General features: G+C 42.5%; 1 protein-coding gene across 1 annotated transcript in view; it reads left to right on the top strand.

Moving 5' to 3' along the window:
* PTPN7 (protein tyrosine phosphatase non-receptor type 7) overlaps positions 1–25,562 on the top strand; it is a 903,781-nt gene that overhangs the window by 460,812 nt on the left and 417,407 nt on the right. Inside the window, exon 5 of the mRNA XM_044076499.1 lies at positions 15,883–15,962. Within this exon, the coding sequence (XP_043932434.1) occupies positions 15,883–15,962 (80 nt within the window). The remainder of the gene's footprint in view (positions 1–15,882; positions 15,963–25,562) is intronic.

The raw sequence follows: 25,562 nt of genomic DNA, 5'->3' as shown, positions 1-25,562 counted from the left end.
GCTCACAGAGAGACTTTGCCAGTGAAATTTTTGCCAATGTTCCATGGAAAAATGCTTGAGAGACAGAAAAAAGCACAACAGTTGACTAGAAGAATCAGGGGTACCCTGGACTTGAACCAGAGTCTGGTTTTGGGAGATGAACAGTAAGAAGACCGGCAACACTGAAATTTTTGAATAAATGGGAGACTATAAAGCATCTAACACATTTATGAAATATGGCTTTGCAAGTAAACGTGGTTGAGAAAGACTGGACTTCTGATGACTTTCATTAAACTTGTGGAAGGACTGTAAAAAGCTGTCTGCAGGTGCAAGCAATTAGGGTTGAGAGTTCTAAGTATTCTTTGCAGTGGGAAATGCAACATTTAAAGTTAAAATGGCAAGCAGTTCAGTGAAAATAAGAAGTTATGTACTCACCATAACGTTCCATCTGAGTAGGTATCTTCATTTGTCTGCAACCTTTGGGATACGGATCCGATCTCGGATCCGAGCCGGCAACTTCTATCACAGCATAGATCCGAGCTCCTAGCTCCTCCCTTTACCCATAATCCCCTGCCAACCCTGACTGACCTCAGATCAAGTTTGCCCCATAGCACAGCTAATACTGTGTCCCAGAGGGAACTAATCTAAAGAACCCCAAGTAGGATCATTTTGGTCAGGGGGAAGGAGGGGGGGATGCTTGCAGACAAATGAAGATACCTACTCAGATGGAACATTATGGTGAGTACATAACTTCTTAATCTGAAGTAGGAACTTCATTTGTCAGCAACCTTTGGGACAGAGTCCCCAGCTACCTAAATCTTGGGTGGCCTTCATGGAAGGATATTCCGGAGCACTGCAGAGCCAAAAGACGCCCTACCTCGGGAGACAATATCTACTTTGTAGTGGCTGATAAAGGTATGAGATGAAGCCCAAGTGGCTGCGGAACAAATGTCATCCAGAGAAACTCTAGCCTTGAAAGCAGCCGATGTAGCAACGGCCCTCGTAGAATGAGCACGGACTCCCTGAGGTGTAGGCCTTCCCGAGCTCTGATATGCTAAGAGAATACAACTAGATATCCATCGGGAGAGGGTAACTTTAGAAACCGACTTGCCGAAGTTGTTGTTGGCAAAGGAGACAAACAACTGATCGGATTGCCTATGAGCAGTAGTTCGATGAGTATAAAAACGTAGTTGTCTGTGCACGTCTAAAGAGTGCAGCTTATACTCTCCTTTGTTTTGATAGTTGGGGAAGAATACTGGAAGATTAATAGACTGATTAATATTAGCTTCCGAAGATACCTTAGGTAGAAAAGACGGATTGATCCTGAGGTGAACTCTGTCTGGGTGGAAGACCAAATACGGTGGTTTGACACAGAGAGCCTGGAGTTCAGAGACCCTCTTGGCTGAAGTTATGGCCACCAAAAAGGCCGTTTTCCAAGAGAGGTATTTAAGATAAACAGTGGCCGCCGGATCGAAAGAGGGGCTAGTCAAGGCCTGTAAAACTAGGGATAAATCCCATGGAGGTACCACCTCTTTGACCGGGGGCCTGAGGAGGAAGGTACCCTTAAGGAAGGTCTTACACAGTTTGGAAGTAATAAGCGGGCCTGACTCCTGCCCTACATGATAGTGTAAAATTTCTGCAAGTTGCACCTTGACCGTGGAAGAACTAGCCCCCTGGTGAAAGAGAGAAGTTAGAAAATCTAGAACCGATGCTACCGGTGCCGTAAAGGGATCTAAATGACGGTGCTCTGCCCAAATGGAAAAACGTTTCCATTTACTCCAATAGACCCTTCTGGTGGAGGGCTTGTGAGCTGCTACTAGGATGGCTTTGACTGGTGATGAGATTCCGGGAGTCCTTATCAGGAGTGGAACTGGAGCAACCAAGCCGTCAGCTTTAGGTTGGCCAGGTTCGGAGTCGGAAGACCCAGGGGGTGTGAAATGAGATCCGGGAGGGGATCCAGCATCCAGGGAGGATGAATCAGGTGAGACCATAGGTAAGGGAACCACGTCTGACGAGGCCAGAATGGGGCAATGAGGATCATCTTGCTCCCCAACTGACTGGCTTTCTGCAATAGTTTCAACATCAGGGGCAGAGGCGGGTAAGCATAAAGCAGACCGGGAGGCCAAGCATGAACTAGAGAGTCTCTCGGGACTCCCGGAGGGGGGATCAGAGCGAAGTAATCGTTGTATTTGGTATTTGAGGGAGAGGCAAAAAGATCGCAACAAGGTCGCCCCCATTGGGCAAATACTTGCTCTACCACTAGAGGATTGAGAGACCACTCGTAAGGAGTCAGGATAGTACGACTGAGCCTGTCCGCTAAAATGTTGGACCGTCCCGGAATGTGCGTTGCGATGAGAAAGCGGTTGGTGGATATCGCCCATTCCCACACTCTCATGGCCTCGCGGCAGAGAGGGTAAGACCTGGTTCCCCCCTGTTTGTTGATGTAACAGACGACTGACATGTTGTCCGTCTGTACCGCAATAGTCCCCACCGGAAGAGGGTTGTGAAGTGCTTGCAACGTCAAAAGCACCGCCTTCATCTCCAGGACGTTGATATGCAAAGAGGTCTCTATGTCGTTCCACGTGCCTTGGACTGTTCTGCCCGAATAGTGCCCCCCCCACCCCAGGCGAGAAGCATCCGTGGTCACTGTGGCGACTGGTGGAGGCAGCGAGAAGGGGCATCCCATGTGGAGATTGGAGGACTGGAGCCACCACACGAGATAACTTTTGCAAACCCTGCTTAGGGGGATGGGATGAGACAGGGGATTGCGAGATAGGGACCATTGTACCTGGAGGGTCCACTGTATGACCCTCATATTCAGCCGGGCCAATGGCAGCAGCAGAATTGCTGCCGCCATGGACCCTAGAGCCCTCAGGACCAATTCCGCCGAAGGAGCTTGAAGTTGAAGGATGGCCTGCACATGCAACCTCAGGTTCTGAAGCCGATCTGGAGTCAAGAAAGCAAGCATCAGTCTGGAGTCCAACCTCGCCCCTATGAAATCCAATACTTGTGTAGGAGCCAGGGAGGATTTGGCCGTGTTGATGGTCAACCCTAAGAGTGGATCCAGATTGAGGAAATAATCCCTGCATGAGCAAAGAAGATGCCTTGTTGGGGCGGTAAGGAGCCAGTCGTCCAGGTACGGAAAGACCTGAATTCCCTGGAGTCTCAGGTGGGCCGCTATCGCTGCCAAGACCTTGGTGAACACCCTGGGGGCTGAGGTGAGACCGAAGGGGAGGGCCCTGAACTGGAAATGGCTGGCTCCCGGCTGGAAGCGGAGGAACCTCCTGGAGCGTCTGTCTACGAGAATATGATAGTATGCATCCTTGAGGTCCATTGAGCACATCCAGTCATTCTCCCGCAGTAGTGGGAGAATAGATTGCAGAGTGACCATCCGGAACTTTACTTTTGGTACTGCCAGGTTCAAGAGAGAGAGGTCCAGGATGGGCCTCACGTCCCCCGTCCTTTTTGGCACCAGAAAGAACTTGGAGTAAAACCCTGATCCGAGCTGATCTGGGGGGATGAGCTGGATGGCTCTTTTTTGTAAGAGCTGCTGAATTTCTGCAGCAGCCGCCTCCCTCTGATTGGGTGGTACATTGGGGAGGCTTCTGATTCTGGGGGTTACAAGAAAGGGAATTTGGTAGCCTCTGGATATAACACGAAGCACCCAGCGATCCATTGTTACAGACTCCCACATTGCTAGGTACCTCGAAAAACATCCCCTGACTGCCTCCAGAGTGGAGCAGCCGGGTAACCCCTCAGGGGTTCTGCGTGGGCATCTCAGAGAAGGGTTCTCTGGACCCAAAATTCCTGGGACCCCTCTGCCTCTAGGGCGGCGTCCTCCCTGTCCTCCTCTGCCACGAGAAGACTGGTTGTCCAAAGCAGACTGGGATTGATGCGATTTCCGGAACCACATCTTCTTCTGACCCTTTTGGTTCTTGGCAAAGGACCTCTGGGGAGCAGAGAAGCGGACTCTGATGGCAGACAACGTCTTCCCGTCTTTCTCGCTCTGGACAAGGGTGTCGCGAACGGTTTTGCCAAACAATGCAGAACCATCAAAAGGGGCATTCGCAAATGACACCTTAAAGGGTTCTGAGAAGTCACAATTTTGGAGCCAGGCTTGCCTCCTCATGACCAGCCCGACTCCGCCTGCTCTAGCAGCTCCCTCAGTGGCGTGAGACAAAAGCCGCATAGAGGTGTTGGAAATAGAATGTAGGGTGGACATTCGGGAGGAGTACAGTTGCTTGTCCCCTTCTGACATGGACCCTGGGGGGGGGGGGGAAGCAGCAAATTCTTTGATTAGATCCCGCTGCATCCGAATGACGTGTGCCATATAGTTCAGGGCCCTCATGGAGAAGGTCGCTGAACTGAAGGCCCGCTTCCCAAGGCGGTCCATCGCGAGACTCCTTGCTCGGCGGATGAACCGTGGGGCTCTTCTGAGCCAACTCTCTCTTGGTGGCTGCCGCCACCAACATGGCATCCACAGGAGGACCTCTGCTCCAATGGGTTCTCTCTGACGGGGGGCTCAAGATTTTGTCCGGGCGCTTGAGAACAGGCTCTACAGTGTCCAGCTCCCTCCAAGCTCTAGTGGCTATAAGATCCACCAAGGGGTCGGGGGGAGGGGACACCCAAGAGGTAGATGGCCCTGCCTTGAACGCCTCCAGGAATACGGACTCGTTGGAGGAAGCCTTGGGGGCAGACCACCCCCCCCGATTCTGAGCATTTCCATGATGTCTCCAAAGGAGACATCCTCGGGGGGGTGACCTTGGGGAGCCTTCCCCTTCATCCAAGTCCGTATCCTCAGTTAGGGACTCAGGGGAGTACACGTGCCTCCTCTTGCACTTCGACTTGCGAGGAACCTCCTCGGGGGGGCTGTCCGAGGAGTCCTCACCAGCAATATCCTGTTCCAATGGAACACCTAGAGGCGCTGAAGCAGGCTGCCCCGAAGGCCGGGTGAGGGGAGCCAGGACCAGCTGAGAGGGAGTTGCAGGGGGGAGCCGAAGCCAGGACCGGGGGCCTGGATGCACTCAACAGCACCCTCTCCACCACCGCAAAAGCCGAGGGGGAGCTGCTCTCTGACGGATCCGAGATCCGACTCCCACTCGGATCCGAGGCGGGGATCGGACCCAGAGCCGAGACTATCGGATCCGAAAGACCCGTGCGCTCCGACCGGGACGGGGCCGAAAGCACACCGAATCCCTCGGATCCAAAGCTCGGCCCACTGCTCCGAGAGGTCGGATCCGACAAACTCGAGGGAACAGTCGGAGCCGAAGTGCCTAGCACTGTCGGCTCCGACCCACCCCCGGATCCAATGCGGCTCGGCTCCGACAGCTCCGAACCCGGAAGGCGGGTCGGAGAAGGAGCTATAGGAGGGAAAAAGGGGGTCGAGCTCCCCCCAGGAGGGGGGGAGGCAAGAGCACTCCCATCTGCATCTGGGCCTGGATGAACCTCCTCATCATCCGGTCCATGTCCGCATCCGACATACTGAAGGTGGACCTCGAGGAGGCCACCGAGGCAGGCCTGGAGTGCCGCCTCGATGGGGACCGGGTCACCTCCTCCTCGGGTCCCGGTGAGAAGCAAGGGGATCGGATCCGAGGGGGAGGCGAACCAGAAACCCTGGAGGGAGAAGCCCGTTTGGCAGGCGGGGCCGAGGAGGAGTCTTCGGCCCGCCGCTTAAGGTGCTTCTCCCTCCACTTCTCTTTCCTGGCCTCCCTCACCTTCAAAGCCACAGTGGGAGGTTGAGTCCCGGTCGGAGGGAGGGGGGCAGGAGTGGTCGCTACCGAAGACTGGGTAACGGTCACAGACGTACCGGAGGCTGGAGCCGGGTCTGGGGGCAAAAGGCCCGCCAGAACCAGCTTCAACCTCTGATCCTTAAGTGCCCTGGGGTTGAACGCAGTGCAAATCATGCAACCCGAGGAGAGGTGTTCAACCCCAAGGCACCTAATGCACCGAGTGTGGCCATCAGCCAGTGAAAGCTTGTGACCACACTCGGTGCATTTCGAAAAAATGGCTTTAGGGGCCTCCAACATCACTGAAAGGAAACACACTCGCTAGGCCCCTACACACTACACACACACACACACACACTGCGACCAGCGAGGGCAGGGAGGAGAAATAAAAATAAAAATTAAGCTAATTTAAGCTAAAAAGAGAGAAATTAGCGTTAAGGGAAACCTAAACACACACACAGACACTCGCTCAAAAGGAATACAAGAAAAAATTGAAAAACTTCTTTTCTCACAGCATCTGACCAAGAGCTCTGGAATCTAGCTGTTGCTTGAAGAGCGGCAAACTAGATCTGAGGTCAGTCAGGGTTGGCAGGGGATTATGGGTAAAGGGAGGAGCTAGGAGCTCGGATCTATGCTGTGATAGAAGTTGTCGGCTCGGATCCGAGATCAGATCCGTATCCCAAAGGTTGCTGACAAATGAAGTTCCTACTTCAGATCTAAAGTTTAAAATTATGAGACGTGAACAAGAGATAGCAGCCTCCTTTACAAGTATTAATACTATGGTGCATTTAATAGAACAGTATACAATGTAGTTTTACTTAAAGGTAGCCAGTGCACTTTTTCTTAAGGCTAAAAGTTAATGTTTTCAGAAACAATACAAGCTGTTTTTCACATCTTGCAGGGGAATCCAGATAATAAAACAAAAGACAGCAATCAATCTAAGGGGGAACACTGGGTGCAGAATGAGCATAGGTAAACTTGATTTTAGGTAATGCCTGTGGAAGCAGCTGACAATTTCAGACAATTCTTCCTATCTGGAGGGCTAAACTTCAGTTTTTGAAGATGTACATAGTTTTGTGTGTTTCTTCTAAATTAAAAAGGGATTGGGTGTTCTGAAAATGTGTTTAGTTTTGTATTTGAGGTTTGTCATTAAAGCAAAAAATATTTGAAAAATGTGACATACAAAAGGAGAATGAGATAAAACAACTGTGCAAAAGACCAGCCTGCCAAACAATGTATTCATGTAACACAAAGCTGGAAATACACATTCAAAAACTGTCATGTATAATGGGTGTGAAGAATAGGCTACACAATCCATACTGTGCTGGAACATAAATGATGTTACAGATATAGATAAAAAAGAAAGAGTACCAAATTATATTATGAAAAGTAGAGTGCAAACAGTAATGCTGCAAGACACACATTTGAAAGGAATGAGAATGTGAATTGGACAAGGAAAGTAGTTAATTTACAGAATGTACTTATTCTCCAAGGTACAGTAACTGGGCTAGACTAGATTAGAAATTATGTTTCACAGGAACATGCGCATTTAACTGAAAGCTTCTACACACATCGAGTAAGTATTTCAGATCATGCAATGATAAAAACTAAGATAAAAATGCAGGGTAATGAAGGAAAAGTCAGACACTGGTGACTTCCTACCCCTTACCTGTTAAGAAGTGAGGAATTTAAGGGATGGGTAGTGGAAATTATTGAAGAGTTATTAGGGAAAACAGAAATATCTTCAGTTGTTATAGCTAGTGAGTGGGATAAAATGAAAAATAAGGTAAAACATAGTTAACAGTTAATAGGAATTGCTTAGAATGGCTGACAATGGTTAAAGTACTGTAGAATAAGGGTAATCTCACAGAACGAGAAGAGGTGCAAATGCAGAAAAATATAAGGGCATATCTGGATAATATGCATACGTTTAAAAAGATTGCTGTTAAGCAACTATTTTCTGATAATAAAACCAAAGCACAAAAACCTTTAGCACAATAACATAGACAACAGAAAGCAGAAAGGGTTGTCGTCAGGCTTAGGGAGTGTATAATGAGAAAAATAACCAGAGATCGTGTAGCGGTATTAAAGATATTGCAGAAACTTTATGAAAATTTGTATAAAGCACAGAAATGTGGAAACCAAGAAAGGGCACAAGTTGAAACATTTATGGAAGCTTAATTATGCCAAGGTTAGAGACAGAAGAAGCCCTAAAACTAGTAGTTAAGATAGGAGGAGATGAGATACAAGTGGTGATGTATAATCAATCCTCAGGAACATCACCATCTGTTGATGGTATTCTTGTGGAAGTTTGGAAGTTAGGAAGGAAGAAACTGATAAATATCTGGAAGTTTTGTTTAACATTATTTTAAAAGGAGGGGAAGCACCAATATCTTGGTAGCTGTATTGCCTAAAGACAGTAAAGATTCATCAGACCCAGCTTCATATACCAGCCACCGACGTTTTAGTCAGTAATCATTCACAACAGGTAGTTCAGCTGAAAAGTGTGCAATATCTTTTTTTATTCTTTGATGTAGCAATATGTTTTCCTATTCATGTGCAACTGCCTGCTGTTTGTCTGATGCAGATGAACAAAGGAGGACAATCTTAACGTGCAATCATACACTGTCATGCTGTTATGTACAGTATTCTTCTTATGACTGTCTGGGGGGGGTTGCGTGTTTTTGCTGCTATTCCTGGTTTATTTATCCTTCTGTGGGTCTTATACTGAATATATATTTAACTGAAATGTTATACTGTTGGTCTTGTTATCCTTGCTTCCTTTATACTCTCTGGTGAGCTGATACTCAGAATTTTGTTTAAGCTGTGCTTGTGTAGCCCTAAATGACAATAAAGTTTACTTGACTCTGACTTTGATATAGACCAATTTCAGTTTTAAACCATGATTACACGTGTTTACATCCTTACTAGCTAACTAATGGCAAAGGTGTTGCCAAAATTGATAGATATTGATCAATGTGGTTTTGAGGAAGGAAGGTCAACATCTGACATCAACAACAGAACAATGATGATTCAGAGGGATGCAAAATATAAAAAAATACTGCTGCTCCTGGTGGGTCCTCATGCAGGGAAAACATTCAACAGAGTAAGCTGGGATTTTATGAGCAGGGCAATGGGAACATCAGCATTCCCCAATACAATAATACGGTTAATCAGGAGGATATACAAAGGATCAGAGGCAAAACTGTGGGAGTGTTCCTCTCTACGTTGTTTGAACAGAGGAACCAAACAGTTGGCTTTATTTGCAAATTATGTTATTTTGTACCTCATAAATCCAGAAAAGGATATCTCAGGCTATGGAATATTTTGAGGCAGTTTCAAGTCTTTTCAGGATATAAAATCAATGAAGATAAAACAAAAGCTATAGCAGTAAATCATGTAGTCACACAAGAATTGGTTCAGGAATACCTATATTATACATATGGGGACCTGATAAGATGAAGTATTCAGGATTATGGATTCAAAAGGCTTCTGTTCTGGCAGCCAGGGATATGTGGGAAGACATCAAAAAGATAATACAAAAACTGAGAAACTGGAAGCTCTTTTTTATAGATATGGTTAATAAGATACAAGCAGTAAAATGCTTTTAATGTCTTTAGTTTTATATACAGGTCAAGCATATTTTATCAACATGAAGAGAAGTTGTGGACAATAATTATGAAAGGGTTGAAGGAATTTATCTGGAAGGGGGAAGAGGGCAAGAGTTAAGTTGGATAAGCTGATCCTTCCAGTAGAAAAAGGTACTTTATGATTACCTTACTTCAAGGGATATTTTACAACTACATAGTTAAAGTTCATATACATAACACAGGCAGAAGGTTATAACTCAAAATGGAAAGGGATAACAATTAGTGTGTGTGTGTGTGTGTGTGTGTGTGTGTGTGTGTGTGGTGGAGGGGGGTGTTCAACAAAGACAGGGTAGGATTTTGAATGTAGTTCCTTAAAGAAAACTGTAACAACCATACAGAATATCACATTCATTTAAGAAGCAGAATGTATCCTCAAAACTAAGCCAACATAAGAATGGAGAAAGGAGATTTTGACAATATGAATGACAGTAAGTAGGAGTACAGAAAATTGGAAAGAGGGGGCTGGAATTTACTGGATGAAAATGGCAAAGGAGCCAAGATATTGGGGCAAATAACTAAAGACAGAAAGGTAAATGAGAAGAATGAGGCCAAGAAGACTTTTGGATTGCAGACTAGAGACTACCTTCCTTACCAGGGACTGATATGAATATGAATTTTCAAGAATCAAAAGGAACAATTTTGTCATACAGGCCTGGCATGGTAAAGTCCTTGAAGTCGAGAAGTGTTGGCCTTGACTAAACAAAACAACAACTGTAAACCCTTGTCCAGGTATGTTATGCTGAGGGGCACATCACCTTTACATGGACACTGGGTGCATGGCTACAGGTGTGGATTTAGTATTTCTGTTGTCATAGTCCCATAGGTTTATGCCTCTTGTACACAATCTCTTCCACAAGACATGCATTTGTGGATCATGAAAGATATAGGGGCACATCATTTCATTTGTTCCTACTAATGATCACTACTTTTGTGATGGTTATCCCTTTTAGTTAAATATAAGCTGCCCTCCCATTCAGATCTTTCTATTCATTAGTTGTACCCACAGCTGTAATTTTTTTTTACAGTATATCACTTTTTATTCCTTCATGTCTGAAGAGATAGATGGCAGTGTCTCATTATTTCTAAATGAACACCTATAAGCCAGAAGCCAAGAAAACATCTGACAAGTAGAAATTACTCATATAATAATATCAGTGGTAATGAATATAATATTACAGGAATTTACTCCTATACTTTATATGTCCCCAAGGGAGTACTGCAGTTTTAAGATGAAAGAAAGGGCAATTATTATGGAGGATTTTAGCAATCTAAACACTGACTGTTATGCAAACCTCCCAACAATCTATCACAAAAGGACCCAAATGAGAGGGCTGCCACATTCATCTCCAATTTTTAGCAGCATCAAAGCAGCTGGATAGAGATGTCTATATTTGTCTTCAATAAATGTAATGGTAAGTTCAGCAATAAATCTCTCTAATGGAAATCCTATATTAATACACTGCATAACAAAAAGGTTCTAGGCTATTGTCTTGTCTAATGAGCCTGGAGGTAAAATGTTTTTTTAAAGAATAAGGATACAGTGCCATCTTTAATGCCTTCATCTAATACAATGGACCTGAACATGTGGCAGACACTGAAGCCCTGCACTGATGGAGTGCTCTTATTGGTCTTGACCCAGGTCTATGTGATGATGCATGTATTGATGTTTTCCTAGGTAAACAAGAGCTTGTAGTGAGTAGAGTTTTTTATTAAGGCTCCTAGCATTGAGCACCAATACCTTTATGTTATTCAGATTCTGTTTTGTTATATTGAAATAGTTAGAAGACTGACACTGCCTAAAAAAAGGAGCTAAGGAGGTGGACAAGGATTTAGTCACTATATGAATGCCTTGGGGGGAATAGATGTAAGCCATCCTTGGCAAAGTAGTTAGCACTGTCTACCATCTCCGCTCAGGCACATATATATTGTTCCCCCTTAGAGCAATACCAGGAGTTAAGCCAATTGTTGAAGTCAATATTTTTTTGTTTGTATTGCAGCATCATTCTTCATGATAGCAGAATGCTGCTCAAGGCTAGGTTCATACTTGCCTGAGACACATATTCTGATAGATTTATCATGTCTCTCTTCATGCAGTCCAAGGATGTACATCACAAGTCATTTACACCCATGTGCACTATGACTGTGTCATATGTGCAGTTGTGCAAGAACTTGAGTGCATGCATGATGTGGTGAATCCTGGCACCTGGTAGCTGACTGTGATCTTCTTTTTAAACAACCTAGTGAGTGGTACATTTGTGCAACTCACAATGGAGTCACCTATGACTGGGATATTGGAATGTGTGGAGGTTTGCCTTATAGGGCTTTTGAAATGAGTCAGTACGTGACTCTTAGATGTATGTTTCATGGTAGGTGGTACCCTTTTTTGTATGTTTTTCAGGTTGCTGGGAGTCCTTGTTTCTTAGGTTACACTTAGGAGGTATTTGTGGTTTAGTTAGATTACTTTTAAAAGCATCAGCAAATATGTGTTTCATATGAGCTGTGTGACTGGTTTAGTGTGGTGTTGTATGGTGCTATACTGGCAAACTGTATGTTATTTGCCATGGCTTTGAGAGCTTTGCCTCCAATAACACTGTATAACTACATCTCTCACACACTGTGTCAATTTGTTTAAACTGTGTCTGTCAGTAAACAAGAGACTACACTACCTCAAGATACCATTTCAACCAAGTTAGCTACATAGACCACTAATTTAATGAAACAAAGGAATCAAAAAACAAACACTAATAGCCACAAATCAGTTCCTTAATATGAACTGTTAAGTTACTTTATCAAAATAACAATGTATTAGTAATAAAATAAACTGGTTTAGCACTTTCATCCCAAAACTATCCAGGGACTTCTGAAGAAAGCTTTCAAGCTGTACTTGTTCTCCCTCTTCTCTTAACTGTCCTTGTGCCGCAGGATAATCCCATCACTTTTAAGTAGCAGGTTGTGTATCCATATCCTATGCCCTCTGACATTCTCCTACATTCCCACAAGTGTAATTCCAGCAACTTCAATCATTGTTTGAAGGTTTTCCCATTAACCCCCCTCATGACCCTTATGTTGTGCCTCCTTATGGATCATTAGCAGTTTCTTTATATCCTTTTTCTTACAGTCTCCATAACTGCATGCAGCATTCAAGATGTCATCTTACCAGCATCTGACAGAGTGACAGAATAACCTCCATATCCCTAGCATGTCTTCCAAATTTACAACCCAGCACTTTGTTGGCCTTCTCTAGTGTACCTGATGAACCAAGGCTCTTCAAATGACTACTGTCAGTTTCTTGTATCTCCTAGGCTGGTGTCCTCAATCTTAGATCTGAATTTTGGATTGCCATGTCCAAAATGCAGAATCTTTCACATACCTCCATTAAACATAATTTGCTGCCCCTATGCCCACTTGTAAAGGACTTGCAAATCTCTTTTTAAGTTTCCCCTATCCAAGACTGCTGGGTCAACTTCTTACCATCCATAGACAGATTTAGTCTGTCAGTCAAATCCTTTAACCTGTACAGTATGAATATGTTAAACAGTAAAGGCCCAGCAAAGACCCTTATGTACTTCACCAGTCATTTCCCTCATTCTTAAAGGCTTCCCAGATCATTACTCTTTGCTTTCTTTCTTAAATCCATTCCCCCACTCATTTCCTGAACGTCTGCCCTTCCCATAGTCCTTAGGGCTTCCAATGTACTATGTGATGGCATACTTAGTCAAATACCTTTCTAAACATCGATGCAGACTACAGCGTCTAGACTACCTCATATAGCAGCTCTACTGTTAACCAGTCATAGAACTACAGAAGTCTGATTGACAACTCCTCTTGGGAGTTAAACCATGCTGGAATTGGGTCCTGAAGGTGATTGCCTTTTAGGAACCATCAGCTTCCAATTTGCGACTTTCAGGCTACTTGGTCTGTAGTTTCCTGGATTTGTGCTAGCAAACCATCCACCTTTCAAATAAGAGAAGAGAGAGAATGTTTCCCAGTTAGCCAGTGCATCCTCAAAGGCCGGAGATGTAAAGATGCCTGAGCAGTTCTACCAGGATTCTTGGTACGTTTCTGAGTATTCCTATAGGAATTCCACATGAGCCCTTTACTGTCCTCCCCTTTGTACTTGGGTGAGTTCTTTTTCTGCACTCTCCATTAGCCCATTTTTGTCATCACCCCTACAAGATTTTCCTTTCAACCTGTTATCCTCCCTCTTTTTCTTTCACAAATATTGTTATAAAGCACTCATTTTGCATTTTAGTAAAGTCCTTGTTATCTCTAATCTCTCTCCCATTTTTGATCAACTTGTTCAGATCTGCATTCCTCTGTATCTGCTCTGAAATGCACATAAAAATGTCTCCTTCCTACATTATCCTCTAAAGTTAGTTTATTTCTTATCCTTCTAGTTTAGTTTTCTGTCAGACTGGTCTGCCTCTTCCTCTTTAGTGCCTTCATATAGGCATCCATCCCCCACCAATTTTCACCAGCTTTTATTTTGTTTTATTTTATCTACTTTTTCTTTATTTCACAGCACTGTTTAGACTTCCTAGTCAAGTTGCCTTGGTCTATCCCTGAGTACTCCCCCTTTCTTCTTTTGTGGAAGCACCATTTGTATATACCTTTCGGTACACTGGATGTAATCCTTATTAACAAATTATTTGCACCTTCCATTTTTTCCAGATTCTCCCTACATAGGTACTGCAAATATTTGTGAATGTGTTTTGCATATCAAGAGATGTGTTAAGAACTTCCCACAATACCTGAGGACCTTTAAAGTGGATATACTAATTTAACGGAAAATCTAAATAAGCTTTGTCTTCATTGAAACCTGGAAATTCACTCATGCAGTCCTATTTGTTTCTTCCATATAAATAATGCCTTTAAATAATTTTCCTAGGAAAATAATTTCAAAACCTGCTGTATAAATAGCAAACTTTCATGGTCTGCTTTTTTTTATAAAACAACAAGGGGCATTCTTAGTACCATACCTATATCCCACTGGTGGCACATATAAAACATTACTACACTTGCATGCTTTCGCTGCAAATGGTTTATTATTTTTGTAGTTACTACCCACAAGCCATGTACCCATCTTCTCATAAAATCCTAATGGAAAAAGCATTGGATTAAGAGAAAACAAGAATCACAGTAAACTATCTAAGATGAGAACAAGCCTTTAGCATTCTTTTTGGTGAACATAGTTAAGGAAGCTGAGGAAATGGCACTATTCATTCCTCTATTATCTACAGTTTTAGACAGAATAGGAGCAAGAGTGCTGGCAGCCTGGTGGTACTAATCTCAAGTGCAAATCAGTGCCACAGACAGCTCCCAAGGGTACTGCTCATAGTGATTCTGAGTTGACAGTCAATCCTCTTCCCCAAGGAGGGGGGTGCTATTTAGGAAAGCATCACTGCATGATGGTGCATAGTCCCAAACATCCTTAGAAAGAAAGTCTTAGTCCTAGTAAAGCTGGATCATTCACTGGGATGCCTTCAGATATCCATTCACCCTTTAACAATCCCGTATGTTTCATCATTTTATACAAATCTAGCAAAGAAAAAGTTCACTTGGACTGAAGAACAGAGCATTTTCATGGAGTCTCCAGAGATCAAGGAAAATGGGGTGTGGCTTACCTACAAATGCCTCAAAAACAAGGGGTATGTAAGGCCTCATAAGAAACAACATAAACTTGCTTCAAACCTTATTTTCTTGACTACAAAAAAGGGATTGGAATGCATAGAAAGCTTAACTGTCCTCACTTCAAGAAAGCAAACCTCTTATTACCAGCTCCATTTTCAACCATTAGGTGTTTCATTATCACCATGCATAAGCTGCCATCATAGCACACCTCAGGAAGGGAGACTTTAGCTACTTCAGAGAAATATAATAGTATTTTATTTATAATCATATACCACACAATAAAGGAACACTGCACTAAATGAATGTAAGAAGAAAACACTCAGTTACAGCTAAGTTATTTAGGTAGTAACGGGTTAACAGTATGTGTGTATGTCACAGATAACAAATGGTAGGATTATTTGTGACAATGTGTATTCCCATAATGACCTAAACTGGACTTCATTAGTCCATGAGAGGTATTGCTTTTACTAACTGAAGGCTGACATGATCAGTACTGCAGTTTTAAATTATTTTATCTCTGTAATTAAATATTGCAAATATGTTGTTAAATTATAATGCCACTTGTTGCAAGTGCAGGTGGTAAAGTAAGCCTGGAGTATTAGGTAAAAATGAACAGAAACAGAATATATGCATATCTGCCTGTGTTTTGGAATGCCTTGTTATTCTGATATCTGACTATGACAGGGAGGACATGTATCATCTCAGCCCTTCTTCTAGTGTTGTAACCTTGTGTATTCTTCAGCAATGTCAGTTAAATTTAAAGTCACAGAAGGGCAGTAGCAGCCTGTTGTAGCTATAGCTACACACAGCAAGAGTCAAGACTTTGGATGTGCAACTTAATAAAATGTGTTAAAGCAGAATAAGTAATCCAGTGTATTTTGTTTTTATGAATAAAGATCCACAAACCCGAGTTCGCCTTAAGCATTTTGAAAATAGGAATAATGGGAGCAACTACATCAATGCAAATTATATCAAGGTAAGGATACTAAAGGCAATGCTACCTGCCTACAAAACATGCCAGTATATAACAAAACTGATTGCATACTGTGTTGTGCTGTAATAGTGTAGTTATAACAGGTATATACAACTGGAGACCACCACCTTCCATACATAAACAATGCGCATACACGCATGTGTACAGACACATTAATACACACCACACACACACACACACACACACACACACACACACACACACACACACACACACACACACACACACACAAGCATATATAAAAAGTCACATTCCCATCTACTTACAAATATATATACACCCACATACACACACATGTGCGAGCGCGCATGCAGATGCACACAAACAAGATGCACACAGATGCACTTACATAAGAGAAAACATGTTCATATGTAAAACACATACACTAATAAGCTAGAAGGCTTTCCTCCAACACAGAAAGGCTTGCAGGGCTCAGAAGCTTACCAACAGTCCTGGATACAGCAACTCTGTATCTGAACTAGGCTAGTTACAGCAAAGGTGGTGTCTGCTTGACAGAGGATCAGTTAATTAATCAATGGGGCGGCGAAAGCCAACACACTTTAGCTAGGCTTATAAATGCCCTCAGGCAGATAGCCTAGTACCTACCTATGAACTAAAACTCATTCAGAAGTGCCAATCAGCAAAATTGGGATGTAAGCCCATTGTTGAATATGTACTGTGAGATGAAAGCTAGATAAGTAACCCTCAAAAACCAAATAAAGGCACCAAATGGAGTCCACAAAATCACGTATAAAGCAGTAATTGGAAGGAACAGCTGGTTTATTTAAAACATGGAAGGAACAGCTGGTTTATTTAAAACATGGAAGGAACAGCTGGTTTATTTAAAACATGGAAGAAACAGCTGGTTTATTTAAAACAAGAACATGAAAGCTAGATAATAACTAGACTGTGGGCATGAATAAAACTTAGGGTTGGGGAAGATGCAGTCGTTGATGTGAAAACATCAAAGAGGTGCAGTGTAAAACAAGCATGTTGAGGGGCTGGGAACTAAGGTACAGAGTAGGCAAACTGTGTGAGCAGTGTAGAACACACACAGCAGGGGGAATGACAACAATACAACTAAGTAAAAGATATACAACTTATGCACAGCCAACTATGCCACATTGCTGAAATATAGGACATGTGCCATGTTAACAGATGACTTATCAGATATGTATCATAGAGGGTATATGCCTTGTTAAAATACGCCATACAAGATAATGTAGGACATGCACTTTGTAAACCAACATCATGATAGGCAAGTACAATATAGGAAACACACCATATTAAAACTCAACATATCAGATTAAATATAACATAGGGCATGTTTCTTGTAAACAGACACCATGCCAGATATCAGTAATAAAAGACATAATAGGAAAACACTGGATATGTAAAATATAGGTCACCAGCCATTGTACTACTTCCATTTGCATGTTTCTTTATGTATGTCCATCAATGGACTCTAGCTGTTCAATGATCCACTCTTCATCAGTCCGCATGTTTCTTTATGCATGTCCATCAATGGACTCTAGCTGTTCAGTGATCCACTCTTCATCAGTTCACATGTTTCTTTATGCATGTCCATCAATGGACTCTAGCTGTTCAGCGATCCATTCTTCATCAGTCCTAATCTTTTCCAATCAAACTAACTTCAAACTAACTTCAGTTTCCAAACAACACATCTATTGATGGATTCAGTCAGATGACATTCATCTAGGCTGACTTTTTGTCCATTTTGTCCATTAGTAAATGAACCTGATTTTTGATAGTGAATATGTGATGAAGTGGTAGTGAGGCTATTTGAGTGTTTGTATTGCACCACACCTACCCTAAAACAACTCCAAGACAATACTCAAAAATCTATTACTACCATGGAGTCTTTCTTAGAAAAATACCAGGTCATCCTTAATCCCATCAAAACCAAACTAATGCTGTTCTCTAACCAATGTAACAAAAACAAACTCCCCCCACATGACATTACAATCACCTTATCCAATCACACTTTAATTAAACCCACCTCAGAAACCAAGCTACTAGGTATCATTCTAGATGATAAGTTAAAATTTGACAAACTTTTATCTCATACCATCAAAAAGGCTCACATTAAATTAGGTTCCCTTTACAGAATAAAAGCTTTCTTGACAAACTCTTCCAGACAAGCTATTCCCAGGTATCCCAGATATCCATTTTACTCTACACTTCCCCTATATTTACTAACCTCAACAAATCAGACTTAAGCAAACTTGTATCATGCTACCATAAGACAGCCAGATTTGCCACTAACCTGCCCCACAGAACTCATCGTTGTCTTGCTTTGAAACAACTCAAATGGCTACAGCTGCCCAACCTACTAACCCTAAACCAACTTACCATAGCCCGTTCCATAGTTTATTTACATGACAAATGTCCATCCCTACAGGACCTAGTACAAACCCACCTCAATAGCAGGACTCTAGGATCCTCAAAAAATTGCTACTCAAAGTTACAAAATACAACAGCTTTGGAGGCTCAGTATATTTTAACTATGTAACTAAATCATGGAACTCCACCAAAACTGCTAAACACCTAAATGACAACTGGTTATACTTCTGCTCCTCACCAGGCTGAACCCATTTGTCCCCTCTTCACCCTCTCTCTTCCTGTTCTCCACTTTCACTATATCTCTGTGCTTACTGAATACCTTACTTACTCCCATCCTCACCCTCTCTCTTCCTATTCTCCACTTTCACTATATCTCTATGCTTACTGAATACCTTACTTACTCCCCTCCTCACCCTCTCACCCCCTACTCTCCACATTCACTATATCTCTATGCTTACTGAATACCTTACTTACTCCCATCCTCACCCTCTCTCCCCCTACTCTCCACGTTCACTACATCTCTATGCTTACTGAATACCTTACTTACTCCCATCCTCACACTCTCTCTTCCTATTCACCACTTTCACTATATCTCTGTGCTTACTGAATACCTTACTTACTCCCATCCTCACCCTCTCTCTTCCTGTTCTCCACTTTCACTATATCTCTGTGCTTATTGAATACCTTACTTACTCCCATCCTCACCCTCTCTCTTCCTATTCACCACTTTCACTATATCTCTCTGCTTACTGAATACCTTACTTACTCCCATCCTCACACTCTCTCTTCCTATTCACCACTTTCACTATATCTCTGTGCTTACTGAATACCTTACTTACTCCCATCCTCACCCTCTCTCTTCCTATTCACCACTTTCACTATATCTCTGTGTTTACTGAATACCTTACTTACTCCCATCCTCACCCTCTCTCTTCCTATTCACCACTTTCACTATATCTCTCTGCTTACTGAATACCTTACTTACTCCCATCCTCACCCTCTCTCTTCCTATTCACCACTTTCACTATATCTCTGTGCTTACTGAATACCTTACTTACTCCCCTCCTCACCCTCTCTCTTCCTATTCACCACTTTCACTATATCTCTGTGCTTACTGAATACCTTACTTACTCCCATCCTCACCCTCTCTCCCCTACTCTCCACTTTCAATATATCTCTATTTGCTTACTGATCCTATGTGATTACAAGTATAACAACATTAAGCATAACAATTTACAGTACCAAACAGGCATATCTGAGACACTTCTCCATTGTATATTAAGCTACTGTATCTCTGAGACACTGCTCCACTGAATGATTTCTTGTTACTAAATGTAACTGTCAAAATATGTGTTAATAAGTGATTCTGTTAGCTTTATTACTAACTTGAACTGTGATAATGTGTGTTACTATGTGATTTATTACTATCATTTCTCTAATTATTTCACTATTGTTTAAAATACTGACTGTTATGCCATTATGTGGGGCTTTTCTCCCCGGGCCTCTGCTGAAAATGAGCAAACTTGCCCAGTCTGACTTCCCCGGTAAACAAATGTTAAATAAATAAATGTACCAATGAACTCCAGGCTCTTGACTGGTGTCAGGTTTGACTTGACGTAATTTATTGTTATCCCCAGTGACTGGCAAATCTGGAGCAAATAATGCTTGGAGAGTAGGAGAAGATGTTTGGAGGGGATGGTGAGGAGCCATTCATCCATATATGTAAACACTCTGAATCCTTTAATTGTCAGGTGAGCAGCCACCACTGCCATACACTTGGTAAACACCCTGGGGGCTGTGGGGAGGCCAAAGGGCAGGGTTCTGAACTGGTAGTGATAGGCTCCCAAACAAAAGTGTAAATCCCTTCCAGACTGCCTGTCTATTTTGATGTGATAGTACGCATCCTGAAGATCTATCAAGCACATCCAGTCATCCTTGTGAAGAAAATGTAGGATGGACTGCACCATGACCATTTGGAATTCTGACTTCTTCACATACTGTTTCAAATTGCTTAGATCTAAGATTGGTCTTACATCCCCTGTCTTCTTGGGCACTAAAAAGAAATGTGATTAAGTTCCAAATCCTATCTGGTCTGGTGGGACCTGTTGGATGACTCATTTTTCTATCATCTTTAGGATTTCTAGTGCTGTGGCCTTCCTCTGACTGGGTGGTACATTGGGAAGTTTCTTCTTTTTGTGAAAGGGAATTTGGAAAAATAGAATGAAATAGCCTCTATATATGATTTTTGCACCCAGGTATCCTTTGTTATATTTGCCAAGGCTTCTGGGTGCAGGGATAATCATTCCCCAACTGACACCAGAGAAGAACAGTCGGGCAGTGCTTCAGGAGCACTGAAAAGGTATATCCAGAAAAGAATCTCAGAACCTCTGGTTCTGCAGGCCTCCTCTGCCTCTAGGGCAATGTCTCCCATTAGAATTTCCTACTGTGCCTCGAAAGGAACTGTCCCTGCATGGATCCTGAAAAGTTCCCTGAGATTTACAGAACCAAATTTTCTTACCACCTCTCTGGTTCCTGGAAAAGGTCCATTGAGGGATCTACTTTAAATTCTTGAAAAGTCTGAACTTCGAGTTGCAAAATGGCGAGACGGAAATGACGAAAGTTTACAATGATGAATGTCCATATCGTCATAAGTTTTCACAGTGAAAGCAGTCGGTTGGCCAGTGTGGTGAACTTTGCTCTTTTCTCCACTATAGTGTGAAGTTGGTATATTTAGCTGGGGAGAATGAAGTGTGAAGTCCCCCAGTTGGGTGGGTTTTATTTGCTTTGTTTTTTTTTTTTTAAGTTTTGTTGGCCGATTGTTTACTTACCAGGGGAAAATTTACGACGATGTGGACGTTTGTGACTATACATTTTCGTTGTTTACGTCTCACCGTTTTGCAACTCAACATTATGGTAATTTGTTATTTTGACACAGATCCCCATTGAGGGTTAGAGAACTTGATTCCCACAGCAGACAAGGTCTTTCCATCTTGTTTGTTGCAGGTAAGCATCTCGTTCATTGACGGCCCAAATAAGGAGGTGCCAAAGAATGGGGCATTGATAGAAGATATTTTATAGGGCTCTGCAAAGTCAGATAGCTGCATCCAGGCATGTCTCCTAATGGCAATGTCTGAACTAGCCGCTCACAAGGTGCCTTTGGCCGTGTGAGAGATCACCCTTATTGAAGCATTTGAAATAGACAAAACAGTGGCCAGCTGTGAGGATGTTCTTTTGTAGTCCTCTGTAGACATGGACTCTAAGAATTTGAAAGCGCTTTAGTCAAATCTCTGAAGCCTTGTGAAGTGTGCCAGGTAATTAAGAGACCTCAGTGCAAAGGTTGCTGAAGCAAATATTCTCTTGCTGTATGAGTCTAGCACCTTAGATTCCCTGTTTGGCAGATGAACAGAAGACCCAAGACATAGAGTGGCCAGAACCAAAAGTTTCCAAAAATACTAATTCTTCCAGAGAGGGATTTTGGGAAGACCAGCCACCTTTTTGCTTTAGGATCTCTAAAATATCTCCAAAGGAGATGTCATCTGGTGGTAATCTGGGGGGGTCGTCTATATCATGAGATCGACATGTGAAAATATCAAATCTCACTTGTTCGACACAAAAATGTCAAACTCCAAGATTCCCGAATGGCTAAAACACTGATTTTCTTCCAGTGGAAAGAAATCGGTTGGCCAAACACCAACACAACACAAAAACAAACATATTTAAGTGAGGGGCTTCGCCCACACCCCCCCTAACTAAATATTCTAACTCCGAAACCGCACTACAGTCAGGGAAAGGGTAGGTGTAACAGAATGGCCAACCGATTTCTTTCCGTTGAAGAGAAATCGGTGATATGGCCATTCGGGAGACTTGGAGTTCGACATTTCCATGTTGAACAAGTGAGATTCGACATTTTCACATGTCGATCGCATGATATAGACCCATCTGGGGGACCCTTCTCCTTCATCAAAATCGGTATACTCCGTGAGTGACTACATTGGGGAGTTAATGTGTCTCCTTTTGCATATTCTCTTCCAATGCACCTCCTCTGTGAGGTGTTCGGGTGAGGTGTTGGAGACAAGGGGAAGTTGCTCTACTGGAACTGGTTGGGCACTTATTGGAACTGGCTGTCCCTGAGCAGGAGTTCTGAATGACTCAGAGCTCAGAACTGATGAGAGAAAAGAGGCAGGATCTGGAAAGTGAGAAGGTGGTTTTCTGGAGAGAGAAAAAGCCCTTTCCACCACCTTGAAAGCTGACGGACCTGAAGAAGCTTCGACCCGCCCTCTCAGAGCCAAAACTCCTGACAAACGTAGCTCTTGACTATTCTTGGATCCTCACCTCGAGGATGAAACCAGATGCAAACTGGTCCAAGGCCAAAGCTCTGAGAGGAAGGGACAAATTCGACAAAATCAAAGCCAAGCCTATCCCCCCAGATCTGACTCCAACATTTTTCTCCAGAACTTGTTGTGATCAGAGGGTAATGGAACAGAACTAGTCAGAGATATAGTCAGAGTTGAAGAAGAAGCTTTAATTGGATACGACACCAGATCTCTCAGGGATTTTGGATCCTGGAACTCTGAAAACACTGGATAGATCGGAGGAGATAGAATGGTCATGGATGTCGTAAGCATACTCGTGGATCCGTCAGGGAATAGAGCTGGTAAGACCTACATCTGGATTTGAGCTCTAAGAATTTTTTGTATCATTCTATCTACATCTGATTCTGATAAACTTCTGGATGACCTAGAAGAAGTTGTGGATGGGGGCCTGGAGTGTTTCTTGGGAGTCTGAAACAACTGATCAGGCAGGGTGGGCGATATGGGTTTAATATGAAATTCTGGAGTAAGATTCCTGCAGGACATACCAGGCTTTGGATCAAGGAATTAAGATCTGAAAGTGTTGTTTTAGGGGATGCTGAGATAACAATAGGAGCCAAAGCCTTTGGATCCGAGGGTTTTGGATCTAAGGATCAGATCTTTGGATCTGATAATCTCGGATCTGAAATTTTTCTTTTGCCTCAGACTCTGACAAACACTATGGGGACTTTGAAGAAGGGCATTTCTTATGCTCCAGTGGAACTGTCTTACTAGATTTTGAGGGCATTTGGACCCCAAAAGAAGATGTAGCTGGTAGCAGACCTTTCAAAATAAGTTTGTTTCACCTATCTCCCAAGGTCCTTGGATTAAAAGTAGAACAAATTGGACATACAGTGTCCATTTGCCCAGCACCAAGGCAGTGTACGCACTCCTTGAGGACTCTCAAATTAGGGAATTTGTGCCCACAAGAAGTGCATTTTTTAAAACCAGTTGGCTTATCTGACATGGTTAATTACAGCAAACTATTAAGTCAAAGAAAGTTATGCCTTGATCAGGACAAGTATCTGACTGATACTTATGTGCTTGTGTCTGCCCTTGGTGTCCCACACCCCCTGCACTTCTCTCTCCTGAAACTCCTCTGTAAGCAAAGTTCAAAGCATCTGTGGTGACTGCTTTGTTGCATGGAAGAAGAGGAGGAGACCTGGATTTAAGGATATCTGTTGTCTCCATCAAAAGATTCATCTTCTGACAAACTCCAGAAATGGGATTTGAAAAAAATAGATGTGCTGCTGTTGGACCAAAGAAATTTCAAATACCACTGTACCTTTGTTATGTGAAGTCTTGCCAAGGATATTGAGAGAATCATAGAGCCCATAAAACCCAAAATCCCGAGGTATTCCTGTGAAGTGACTAAGGTCTGAGTGGAAAACCTTAGAAACAGATCTATATGAAGATCTATTTTTTTCCTGTGGAAGAAAAGATCTTTGAACTGAAGTATCCAGTTAACATCCCAGGAACACAGTTCTGTGTGAAGGAGTCAAGAAAGATTTTTGAATGTTTTCTTGGAATCCTAACTTGTATAAGAGTCCTCTCACCCAAGAGGGAGATTCCTCACACTTTGAAAAAGACTCTGAAAAGATAAGCAAGTTGGCTAAATATGGAAAAATGTGGATACCCCGCAGCGTGCAGTGAACTATAACTAGAGCTAAACACTTTGTGAACACTCTTGGTGCAGTAGACAGTCCAAATGGTAAGGAAGAAAACTGATAATGTGATCCAGACACATAAAACCTTAAGAAATGCCAGAAGTCTGGATGAATGGGGATGTAATGATAAGATTCATAAGTCTAGTGTTGCCAGGAAATTTGAAAGAGGAAGAAGAGATAACAGATTGTGAACTGACATCATTTTGAATTTGGGCACTATCACAATCAGGTTTAGGAAAGACAAATCCAGAACTGGTCTCCAAGAATTTTCTTTCTTTAGCACTAGGAACATCTTGAATAAAAACCCTCACCCCTGGGAAAGAGGAACTGGTTCTATCAATCCTCAGAATAGTATGTGAACAAGAACTGGCAGAAACAAAGTTTGATCTGGTGGATAAGAAATTACCCCTGGAAAGGAGGAATTTCTTCTGACTATCATCTGTAAACTTGATGAATGATTTTCAGAACCCATTTGTCTGAAACTATCTGTTGCCAAAGAGAAAAATGGAGATTCATACTTTCTTGAAGAAAATAGGGGCCAAGGTAGGAGGTCTCCACAAGGCCTCTTAAAGAGTCATTCAGACTTGTTGGATTGTCCTTGGTTTAAACGTCTGAGACTTCTTTTTTGGAACCTCTTTTTCTTCTTAATTTTCTGTTAACCTATATTTTACTGAGACTATTTAGCATGCTTTTGCTAAAACTGGATGAGTTGATAGAAAATCCCTTGGAAAATTTGGAAAAGGAGAACTGAAAAATCTTACAGACTTCCTGGATCAGCTTGTCCCTTTCATTACACTTTCTGATCAACTCTGCGCAGCAGAAGGATCAAACACTAAATTTCTATCTAAGGTAGAATTTAAAATCTAATTTTTAACATCATCTGAGAATGCAGCCATCCATATCTCCTCAAAGCAGTACCAGTAGCCTTTGCCCTGGAAGAAGTATCAACATAGTAAACACACACAGTAAACAATGAGTAGTGACCTGTACAATAGAAGTACTTATGTTATTTAAACTAGATTTTTCCTCACAAGAAGAAACTGCAGATAAAACATTCCTCATACTTTAGTAATATGTGAGAACAAACTAATATATGAGACTCACATTTCAAAATTTGGAAAATCAAAGTTGCAGAAGTATATGCTTTTTTCCTATACCTATCAATAATTTTCCCAACCTTATCAGAAAGAGAAGGATTGGAA

The sequence above is a fragment of the Protopterus annectens genome, chromosome 7.part0, assembly GCF_019279795.1.
Source record: "Protopterus annectens isolate FY-2018-M chromosome 7.part0, PAN1.0, whole genome shotgun sequence".
Taxonomy (NCBI): domain Eukaryota; kingdom Metazoa; phylum Chordata; order Ceratodontiformes; family Protopteridae; genus Protopterus; species Protopterus annectens.
The sequence above is the reverse complement of the archived record's forward strand: the minus strand, read 5'-3'. Positions and strand labels throughout refer to the sequence as shown.